Raw genomic sequence first — 12,292 nt, forward strand, 5'->3', positions numbered from 1 at the left:
AAATATTAGTTGTACAAATATTTGGGAAGATGGTGCTAAAAGGTGCAGGACAAAAACCCCCATGAGATGCAAGTCTATAAATTCACCGAATTCCAGCAAACGGCTTTGTCCTAAAGATACTGCTGTAACTGTGTTGAATTACATTTAGAAAGTGTGTAATATATACCAAAATTACACAGCAATCAACTAGAAGTACAATAATTGAAACCACTGGATCATTTCTTAATAAAATTACATCCAATTTGTTTCCTCAGACAAAGCAATTCTGCTCCAAATTAAACTGTATTCCTTCAAAGTTTTTTCTTCCAATTTCAATAATAAGGATCATATAAAAAGAATTCTGAAAAAATTACCTTGCCATAAATGACTACGTTTACTGATCCCTTCAGGATAATGTACCAAGAAGTACCTTCTTCTCCCTGATTAAATACTACAAAAGAGAAAAAGATTTTATGGTGAGAATATAGTTATTCAAAACATAAATGGGCTAGATCCTGCACTCTATAAAATTCAAGGTAACTCTATTGCAGTCATATTAATGACTGCCATGAAAAAGGTCATACTATGATTTTAAAAGTAATTGCCTTCAAATTTTGGGAAAAAAAAAATCCATGTAGCAATTATTTTATAACACTGATGTGAAAATTGCTTTTATTTTCCACATCAATTGCAACAACGACTTTATCAATACACGTCAGGTTATCAGTTTCTAATCAGCACACAGATTGAGATTCCACTAAAAGTAGTGTTCTAACTATTCCCTAGCACCTGTGAACTTGATCTTGTTAAATATAAATAAATGCCTTGCTAAAACTTATCAGCATAAATAGATCTGAGGAATCTAACATCTTAAGTCAGTAAGATGGCTTTTTAATTCAAGGATAATAAAGAAATACCTTTTGCATAAAGATTGGTCCAAATCAAAATTCCATATACAAACACATCCAAATCATACATGATGCATAAACCCAACCAAGAATATAGACTTAATTTTGCTACTGCTCCTACAATTAGCAACAGGTGAAATTAACACCTACTACCCAGTTTTTGAACGCTGACTGCCAGTCAAGTTTGAAGAGTGCATTTAAGTTTTGCTCTTGTCATTTAAACATTAAGAACTTAATGCTCATGCCACAGATAAGAAAGATGATCTGACAAGACTCCTTTTACTTACAGACCGTTCCTGCTTTGGGATGTGACTCAAAAATGAGGACACCTGCTAATTCTCGCTTTACCTTAAAATATATAGAGAGAAATTATATAAGTCTTTATAAGTATTTTATCCTTCCTTATTACATATAACCCAGCCACTCCTTTTCTTCCTGCTGCATTGTTCAGCACTCATTCAGAATCACACAGCCAGACAGTCTACTTCACTCAGTGTCCTATTCCCTAACAATTGGCTTCACTTAACATGAGCTCTACATTTACTCTCTCCAAACAGCTCAGATAAGGGCATCCTTAAGATATAGTTCTCCACATCTTTTTTTGTATACATACAAGCGAAACCATCATAAACAATTAACATGATGGAAAAATTCAAACAGTAATAACTAATTTATTACAGAAGATTGCTATCAATTGTCAATTACCCTACGGGGCTCTGTGGTACTACTGCTCTTCCCTAAAAAATCAGTACCCTTCTCCTTACTGACTTAAATTTGGCAACTTCTGCTGCATCAGGCTGCAAGGCACAGCTGTATGGACCTGCTGAGACCCATCTCTGCCTGACAGCTTCTCAGACAAAATGTCCAGCTCACTAGCTCTTTCAGGAACTGGAGAATGTGACGCTGCACTTGATGTCAACCTGTTCTTCTCTGGGTTTGTACTACGCTAGTATGATTAACTCCTACGAGTGTCAGGACACTTGTCTCTAGTGAGACAGCTGCTGTTTAAAACCACTTTTTCCTCACAGTAAACACTGTGAGCATTGTTTTCACAAAGTGAGAGCAGCACTGCAAAGCTCATATTATTCTGAAATTTTCTGTGTGCCTTATGTCTCTCTTCACACAACCACAGATCTGTATGGACTTTGAGGCCAATTTCCAGGCAGAAGGATTCTTTTCAGAGAATCTCAGCTGGTGATAACCAATGTTTCAGAAGGACTACTATGTAACTTGAAAGTGCAAAATACAGATAAAAAGCATGCTCCAATGTCTTATTAGCATTAGCGTTTCTGTGCTGTTCTCCTAGATGTTTGAACTGAGAACAGCTGTACTTCTAGATGAATAACCTTTAGGCCATGAAGAAAAAATTGGGGAGGAACCCTCAAATTCTGGACACAATCCAGATGACAGTATCTCCTGAGATGGGTAGACAAATTCAGGCTCTGATATCCTAAAGACATGTACCAAACCTTTTCTTGGGCACCAGGAGTAAACATCCCTCACCAGCCACCCCTCCCCAGACTCTTTCCTGACAGACAGTGCAAAGCATTCCCTGTTTGTTTGCAGTCTGGCAAAGAAGAGGGATTTATAGAGGTGCTTGGACATTCTTTATTAGCACACTGACCAGTGAACACTCCTGCAGGCCTGTTGTTTCCCTAACTATTAGTCCATCAAACTCTTTTACAACCTCTGTCTGGAGGCAAAGAAGCTTTGACAAGGTCAGGAAGTATGCCATCATTAGCACTGTTCCATACATTGTAGAGGGCTTTCATATCCCATATACATCCTCAGGTATCTTCTCCATTGTTTCAGTCGCTTGCCTCTGCAGTGAATGAATCCTCTTGATGAAGCCAAGAATTTGATTTGTTTCTAACACTGTATTATATAATTGTTTTTCATTCATACATTAAGTTCATAGGCTTCCCTAGCAGGGATTAGTTCACCACCATGCAACTTGACTATTACCTACTTTACTTCCTGCTGCCTGCAGCTTATCTAAAAAAGTTATTACTTTAGGAATCATGCCTTGATTAAAATTAATAAACATTCCATTTGCTTTCAAGTTGACTGACCATTGATATTCTGGTTCTTAGGAGCAATGTTGTCTCTTGCTTCTCTGAAGAATCCCTCTAAGCTAGGAGTGATTTCTGTCCTCTGCTTCTGTTCATGACACACGTAATACACTGACATTTCCAAATTCTTAATAAAAACATGGACTGAACTGCACTTCTTGCATTTCTTCAAAATGCCAATTATTTCTTGCAGCTCATATCATTTACAATATTTTTATATGTTGCTTGTTGTAGATTCTAAGCTCAAATCTGAATTTCTTCTGAGCAGGAAATAAGATGTTTAAGATTTTTTTTCTCTGCGTTATGTCTGTATTATCAAAAGTCTTCTCCACTGTCAGTATCTGTCTTAGGTAGTTTCTTTTGTTTGATTTAAAATGTGTCATTTCTGGCTCTCAGAGGAAACTTTCTTTAAATACCTTTTCTTCCACCTACCAAATATGCTAAAGGATTTTGTCTGGCTGTTCCCTCTTAGTTCAGTTACCCACTTTGGACATATAATCTGTTTGAAAAACATTGCTCAGATGTTATATTTTTGCAGAGTACTATCTTTTTGTAATGCAGTTCCATATTTAGCTGCATCTGTCCAAGATAGCTGCAAAATATTAAAATCATCAAGAGCTTCCAAAGAAGCTGTTATATAAAAAAAAAATAATCTATTTTTTGACTGTCTTCCTTCTTCTGAAAGGACCCATATCTTGCTGTTACCAAGAGCTATTTAGCTCATTTCAGTTGCCTACACAGTGTGTCACTGCTGGTGAGACTTTAAACAGTTGCATTCTCTCCTCCAGGAATTTTCTCCATGTAATTTATTCCTGGTTCACTGCACTGCCCTTGCTTATTCAGAGGGAATGCACATGAGGAGGTTTTCCTTCAATCTAGGACCAAGCTCCAATAGCCAGCACTGCACAGTACACCTTTCTTCACTGTGTAATTCCTCCTCCTAACTGGTTCAAGCCAAGACTCCTAAACATGCAGAAATCAGATATCTCTTCTGCTGAATCTCAATAGCACTACAGTCCCAGGTGTGAGGTCAGATACCATTCATCTTAATTTAAACTCAGATATGACCCCAGACAGAGGCACCTGTGACAAGCAAGTGAGTTACGGACTGTGCAGAAACACGTAGAGATTACTTTAGCTGATATACAAAGGACAATCTTGGATGATCCCCACAGGTGGGAATAACTTCTTTGCATAGAAAGTATAAATAGGAAGGATTGTATGAGCTCCAGTTCTAATCACCAAATGTCACAATTCACCCTCCCTTTTGGCAATCAGTTATATGTTTAAAAAAAAACACTTACTGTGGTAGAAAGATGAGATAAGGCTTTAATGTGAAGAAGTTCTTCATATATTATTTCTAAATCATCTATAGTTCTCTGGCCAGGCCTACAGGTAGAAAATTAAATAACAGAAAAATGTAATAAATGCCCAAAATAATAGCTTCAGAGAAGTACAATACAACCCATAATACTCTTGTACTGTCTACTGAATAGGTCACTCAATTAAACCATGTCTTTTGCAGAAGGAGAAAAAGTAAATCAAGGAAAACAGTATTACATTAAGTCAACAAAGGAAAAGGAACTAGTTTGGACATTTTTACACCTTCACAATGGGCACATTTTTGCCCCAACCAGCAAGTTTAAATTAAAAAAGACATTGAGTTTTAACACTGCTGCCCAGACTGGTGTAGAGCAATACTATGAAAAGGCCATGCAGAGTCCAGAGCCACCTCACTGGGTGCACCTCCAGCCCTCTGTGCTGCAGGGGTGCGGGCACACACCCTGTCGTACATCCTAGCTGTAAACCAGGTCTAACTGGTGGCAACACTATGCTCAGCACCAGTTCTACCAAGCACAAGTCTCCTGAAGCACAAGTCCTGCAGAAGCAGGGCTGTTGAACCTCACTGAAGCACTGCCCAGTGATCCTGGCCATGGCCTGCTCCTCACCAGGGCTTGCCATCCACCCACTTTTGTCACAAGCACACAGTATGCACAGGGCTACAGAAAAGAATGCAGATCCTAAGCACCTTTACTTCATTCACATTGGCTACAGGGACAAAGGACAGTTCTGGCTGGAGGACTGAAACACACAAAGGATGGAAGCCCTATGAAACCACCTGAATGACACCGAGCAGCAGCCATGGCAACCATCTTACAGAGATCCCAGTTAGACAGCTTGCCTGATGAAATCAGGTGTTCTATATGTAAAACTGTCAGATAAATCAGAAACGATACATTAAGATCTGTTCCTTCCACAAGGACTCCTGAGCCATGGGTGGGACCTTACTTTTTTTCACATGCAGCACTAATTAGTTGTAGCAGTGGTTTGTAAAGGAGCATTTGATTTCTGTTGAACAAATTCCAGAAGGAAGCAGTGCATCTTGGTGGACACTACGATTGCCACAGAGTTAATGCTGAGTGCTGCTGTTTAGCCACCTGGGTAAGAAAGAACCACTTGCTATTCCAACTCCTCTCACTGAAAAACACGAGATGCTGCCAGGAATAAAAACATGCATCGGTGAAGGGATAATCCTCCTATAGGACAACAAGAAATGAGGCTGTTACTGTGATTTAAATAATTGTGTTTCTGCAGCATCTATACACTGGCAAATTTTCTGATTGCTAAAAAAAAAATGGCACAAATGCTCTAAGGACTGCAGTGTGTCAGAGATGCCTTGGAGGACCTAATGACTAGCACTCACGAGAAGGATTTGTTAGAGCTTGTGAGGAACTTTTAATCTCTTCCTGCATATAGCGCTCTACAGTTTTTTTGCCTGATCCCCTTTGGTTCAACAGTCTGTCTAAATCATGTGAGAGACAGAGGGAGTAAGCAGCAATCGTGTCACTCTGTTATATTTCATCTGTTTGCAAAAGAAGTTTGATGGAGACTTCTTCAGTATTTCTTACATCCAGAAGTCCTAGAAAATATAAGGACAACTGACCTGTTCTCTGCCAAGCAAGCTGTATTCTTCATCTGTTCTTCATTTACCAGTGACATGCACTTATTATTACCCAGATGAAAGACCAATTTATAACAAAAATGTCTTGGATGAAATTCAAGTTATCCTTTTTTTTTTCATACAGAATGGTATAAATTATTTGGGGAGAAACAAACTGAGTTGGTGCTGCTATGCCCTCTAGTGACTCAAATTACTCTTTTCTATTTCTAAATCTGTTGAAATTACAAGGCTGCCACTCCTAGTGATTTATGGGGGGCAGTAGAAGCTTAATTAAGTACAGAATAAAGATAAGCCAGTACCATCTACCTTTCCCTGGAGATTTAAGAACCACAAGGTAAAGATTTTAATAAAAAGTACTCCCCACAGGGAATAACAACATTAATTTTATTGCACCCTTGCAAAGCTTGCGTATCTTGGAAAACAGATAAGGTAGTGTATCAAATTAACAAATTCCTACAAGAAATTAACATATGAAAAGATGATGTCCAACTACAACAGATCTCTGTCAAGACAAAAGGGTGCACTCTTTTTTCAGTATGTCCATTTGTCTCCTGTGTTAGCACACTGGGAGGACTGACAATCTATAGTGGATGTACCCAGTCTTTACTTCTGCTTCTGCAGATGTCACGTGGAGAGATATTAGGCATCACTGCTTCTGTAAAACCTGTGTGGTGACCCACTGATGTTGATTTGTAGGATCCTGCTGTGTAAAGACCTAGTTTCTGCAGGGGACTTATTCTAACAGCAATAGCTGGTTATAGACAGGATAATAAATGGCATAGGTATAGAGAACGAGGCTGCACATTAATGGATAGGAAAACTCAGGTGGTATTAAGTGATCAATAAAAAACTGCTCAGTGTTTGGAGAATTTATCAAGGTCAGAAACACTGAGCTTCTCTGTGACTAGGATGTTGACAATAACACAGCACTTAATCACTGATAAACCATGTACACACAAACAATATAATTAACCAGAAAATTCAGAGTTGGTAAGAACAAGTGAAAAGATCAGAGGCTCCATAACACTGCGATTGTATGTCAAATAAGCATCTTTCCAGAGTACAAGTTTTGCCTACAAGTACTACAAAGAATACAGAGGAGACAAGAATAATTTTACCCACTATCTGCATCTGAGTGTGGAAGCAAATGCATGTTCACTTACGTGAGTATGGAAGCTGATTCCATAATCTTTGTACTTGAATCTAAGCTATTTGATTAACTCCATAAATACCACTTACCACAAATAATATCTGCAAATATCAGTGAACTGATATGTGGAAAGATAATCTGTATTTCCTGTCCCAGGAATAATGCTTACTTCATTAATCGTCATCAGTAGGAATCCCCACCAAGGACTATGGAACTAAATACAGTCTATGGAAAAATCCAGTATGGTTCTGACTACTGATAGCCAGGTGGAACACGATATATAAATAAAAACAATAAAGAAAATATAGTTTGCTTAATTTTTACAGTACCTTCAAGAAATTATAGATTAATAGCAGTAATTAAATTTTTGTTTTATTATATATATGTTTTGTGCTGTTTACTAAGTTTAGATCTCCCTAGCATCCTGTCCAGCTTACTTCGGCAAGTGACACTAAAATTTATTTAGTGATCACATACGGAATCAAACCCTCTGCGCTGAGAATAAAATTTGCTGAGCACAATTACCAAGAACGTATGACACAAACTTATTGTTTCAGTCATACTGTTAACTTACTGGAGTATTAAAACAGAATATAATCCATTGGAGTTAAATACTATTTCCTAATGAACATCATCCTCTCTTTAAAGAATTCTGTTATTATTGTGTCCAACTTTGTACATCCTATTTCATTAGGGTTAACCATCAAGTTAGCTATATCTGAACACTATTCAAATCAGCTAAAAATAACTGAAAATATATTTTCAGTATGTGTTTTCACACTGAAGGACTGAAAAGTTTGTAAGGAAGAGATGTATTAATTCCACAACATTTTTTGCCAGGGACTTGCTCAAGGTCTGCACCTGTGCTCCAGGCATTATAGGGAGCAGAGAGCTGTTTGCCACTTCACAAAAGGCTATTTTCACATTCATAGTGTATGTGTTTCCAAAAAAAACCTAACCAATCAAAAAAGAAAATCCAATAGCAACAAGAGCCTGCCAAAAATTCCCTGAGCTCTATTCTGTTTTTTAAACTATAGAACATTCTTTCACAGTTTGACAGTTAAAATGCTGCAGTTAATGTAATAAACAGAGAATTTTTTAAGTTGGCTGTCAAAACAAGTGACACTTTTTGCTAGAGATTTTCAGATTTTGAACAATAGAAAGTACCTTTCAAAGCAACAGCTTCATTATACAATCAAATTCTCAAAGTAATCTTCTCATCAAAGAATATTGTATTATTTCTTTCACAGTAATTATCGAAGTTCTGTAACCTCTCCGGAAATGGTGACTATTGTAAAATGCAGCTGTGTCGGTTTGAAAATTGTGAGTCCTGTGCAGGTCAGCTACAGCCAGTGTTTCTAAAGCCCTGACAATTCCTTGAACTTTTGGCTGCTGTAATGGTGTCTAGTCAAAACTAGGAGGGCTTTGAGGATTCACAGAGATTTCAGTAGCTTTGATACACCTCAGCAGAGACTGGATTTTCAACTAGCAGGATCATAACATATGTAAACTGAATACTAGAACAGTAGTTAATATGGTGCCTGAGAGCACAAACTTGCTTCCATGATCAAAGGGCAGCAAAAATAAGCACTTTCAGGGATAGGGATAGGGAAAGATGTCAGATGGCTGTCAGTCTTGAGAAAACCTCATTCCCCTCACTATATTGCATGAAAAATCTATGAATATTCTTTCAGGTGATGCTGTGCAAGTGACGACACAGGGGGGAGAGTGATACTTTTCACAGCACCATGCCAACCTTTCAACTCTGCAAGGAGCGTGGATGATAATCAACACTGATCTTGCCAGCATAAACTTACACTGGCTGCTCTGAAAGTCACGATGGAAAGAGAATGTAGCAGGCTGCTGAAAAACATGGTAACCTAAGGGAGCAATTCCATAAGAACCAGCCTGCTCAGTCAGCCTGAGGCAAAGGAGACAGTTCAGAGCTGCAGGGTCACAGCACACAAGGTGCTGTTCACAGCCTCCTAATGACTGGCATCTACTCATGCCTGTAAGAAGCCCTTTTTCACTCCTCAGTGGAAAATGCGGTGGACATCTTTGGGAGGAGAAAACGTTGCGCTTCCCGGACACCATAAAGGTTTACAGGTGCACCATACTGCCAGACTGGTTTGTCTATGCATTTTGTGTGAAGGGAGTGTTCCTTTTGATTGTTCTCGACTAGAAAACTACCAAGCAGAGGAAAGAGAAGCTATCCTTTAAAAACTGTTGCTGAACAGCAGTGTTACCTATTTTTATGAGCACAAATATCTGATTGTACTATTTGAAATTCAGTGCTTTCACTGAGTTCTTGGAAAAGTGTCATCTATCTTCTATTCACAGAGTAAGTCAGGAAAACGTGCAAATATGCTTATGATCTAAACAGATAACACTGGGAGAAGAATGGAGCAGGGAAAGAATACAGATAGAAACAGAACATGAACAAGCATGTGCGTTAAATCGATTCAAGATATTTTTAGTATAAAAATATTCTCACATGGTAGCCAGGACCTGAGCCTATCCCATAATAAAGGCAAACTTTGTCAATGGCCTCTAGAAGGAGTAGGATCCAGCTTTGTGTACTTACCTTTCTTGAACTAACCCTTACAAGTAAATTGTTAGTGAGGGTGACCTTGAGTAATTCTCAGTGCACTTTATTAGCAGTAAAGTATGCCTTCAGTGGCCCCTAAACACTACCTGCATAATAAGGAGGCTGCTTTCAATTGAGGATCAAACAGTTTATATTAGTTGCTTTGAAGTCACTATAAAGCTGCCTGTAGAAAAGGGCTTTATCAGAGTTTTTGGTGTGACCAGAATGTACTGGTGAAAAGATGGTTAGCCAACCGATGAGTGAGAGGATATAGGATAGCTATGAAAAGGTTAGGCAGACGTCCTATGCAGCCTATGTACAGAAAGCTTTTTTTTTTTTCCTCAAAATACTATTTTATAACGATAAGAATAGATAAATAAATCAACAAAGCCACATTTCACACCTTGCTAGTAAGCTACAGCAGGGGAAGTCCAGTCTCAATTCAATAAAGTTCTACCAAAGATGAATCTAATTAAGGGCTGCCACATACGACTGTAATTGAAAGGTACTTGCTGTGCTGCCAGCCCTACCACTCCATTCATTTGCAATAACCAAAAGCAGTGTAATTAATTGAATGGCATGCCAGCACTGAAAGCGTTAATGGAATCTGCACCTTACTTTTAGGGATACTCTGAAATGAAATAAAAACTCATAATGCTGCATTTTCCACAAGATATGATAGCATTCATAGCCTTTGATGACTATTCTGAATACACAGTTCAATTTATAAGCATGAATAAGGACCAGAAATTATTTAATACTGACTTACAGACTTTGGAGTTTGAGCAAACTGGTACTGAAATGAAAAAACTGGCTAAAGGATGCCTGATAATATATATAGCTTCCCCATGTTCCCATGTACCAAAAAAGGCATGTGTATAATATTAATTCAATAATCTGCTTACGGTTTTCTGAGAATCATCCTCATATGAGCATCTGGCCCAATCTGAGACAGGAAAAGCATAGTGTCCTGTAGCTCCTCATCACACTCCTTTTTCTCTTCCTCAGTTGGCAAAGGGGCATCTTCACGCTCATCATCCAAAAATCGGTAAAATAAGTATTTGTCCTGAAAGTAGTGTTCCTGATCCACTGAAAAAACAGAACATATCAAACACTAATCCCTCCTCATTCAAATTAAAATTGTAGAAATCTGCATAGCATTGTACTTTGCAGATGGATTAGTAAAGAAGAGAAAGAAAACAGAGGAACTGCAAAAATGTAAATCACGTTCATTTCTCATGCGTGTCCAAATTATATAACATAGAGGAGACACTTAAATTGTGTACCACAAATACTTTCCAAAAGACTTCAATTTATATGCGGTATGGATGTGCATATACGTGTGTGTGTATGTTTTCTTTACTAGATCTGCTTCTGTTCTTATTGTTTCAAACCGTTTTATTTAAGCAACTGGGAAAATAGTTATAACATGAATTTCTAAGATGTGTTCTCTGACATGACCACCTTACCATACCTGTTCCAGACAGGGCTGAAAGGTAACAGATCAAGAAGCATCTAAACTCTTTCTCATGTTCCAGAAATGTCATCATCAACATATACTCCCAAAGCCAAGTTCATTGACCTCTATCTTAGTGGAGAACTTAATGGACAGTCTTCCAAGATAAGACTTCTAAAGAGAGGCTATGACACAACAAAAGACAAACTCTTAATCTTCCAAGCAAGTCAGAGTGGCGTGTTGAGCTGGTTGTCACGATGCAGTTGCAGTAACATGATCTTGGGAATTCAAGACAGTATTTGTCAGGAATTAAAGCTACACCCCTTAGGGAATGGAAGTGGTGGAAACAATCTGTCTTCTCAGGGTGGAAATTTCTCCCTGGGACATGGGAAGCACAATAGACAATGACTGGAAGTGTACTGTGACAGGGCTGCTGTTCTGAACTTCATAAAACCGTGCATGCAAAACTTCAGATATGAATATTGGTTTAGAAAGCTGCCCTTTTGAGGGCTATAACATCTCATTACCCAGTAAATCCTGTCAAGTGGAAACTGTGAGGTGATGTAAAACACAGTCAGAAAACTAACATAAAATCCCAGATCTCTCCACTGGGATATTTGGAGTGCTGATTTTGGGAAGCACTCAAAAACCGGTGAATTTAATTCCAAAATTATGAATCTGAACAAACAGAAATGCTCACATTCACTTCCAAATCTTTCACTTGCAAATCTTTGACTTGAAGATCAGTTCTGTGTATAGAAATACATGTTGTTTTTGGTTCAAGCGCTATCCGGCTTTAGCGATATAATCACAAACCAGTGCACTACTACATCTAATTACAGTTGCTACCATAATATTGCAATTTCATTTATTTTTCAATATTTTCATAATTTATAAAGGTATATTGGTAGCAAGACTGAATTAAGACTGTCTACATGTTGCACTTTCACTTATAAAGATGCTGATCTGTAGCTTTTCCTTTGGACTCATGAACTTTTTTTTTTTTCAAGAAAGAGATCTACAGAGGCAATGATGGGACACATTGCCCATGTTTTAGTCAAGGCTCTGATTTATTTTTATTTTTAAACCTACCATGGTTAAGAACACCTTCTTCCAGCAATACTTGCCACATGCCAACAGCCTGGCTTCGGGAATGGACACAAGGACTTTGCTGCATC

At 38.1% G+C, this 12,292-nt stretch overlaps 1 protein-coding gene across 1 annotated transcript in view; it reads right to left on the reverse strand.

Annotated features, from left to right (window-relative positions):
* The window catches only part of RAPGEF4 (Rap guanine nucleotide exchange factor 4), a 152,341-nt gene that overhangs the window by 40,905 nt on the left and 99,144 nt on the right, over positions 1-12,292 (reverse strand). Inside the window, exons 9-13 of the mRNA XM_082763226.1 lie at positions 12,207-12,285; positions 10,564-10,747; positions 4,264-4,348; positions 1,175-1,235; positions 354-430 (exon numbers count right to left, since the gene is read on the reverse strand). Of these exons, the coding sequence (XP_082619352.1) occupies positions 354-430; positions 1,175-1,235; positions 4,264-4,348; positions 10,564-10,747; positions 12,207-12,285 (486 nt within the window). The remainder of the gene's footprint in view (positions 1-353; positions 431-1,174; positions 1,236-4,263; positions 4,349-10,563; positions 10,748-12,206; positions 12,286-12,292) is intronic.

The sequence above is a fragment of the Aythya marila genome, assembly GCF_965140915.1.
Source record: "Aythya marila genome assembly, chromosome: 6".
Classification (NCBI taxonomy): Eukaryota; Metazoa; Chordata; class Aves; order Anseriformes; family Anatidae; genus Aythya; species Aythya marila.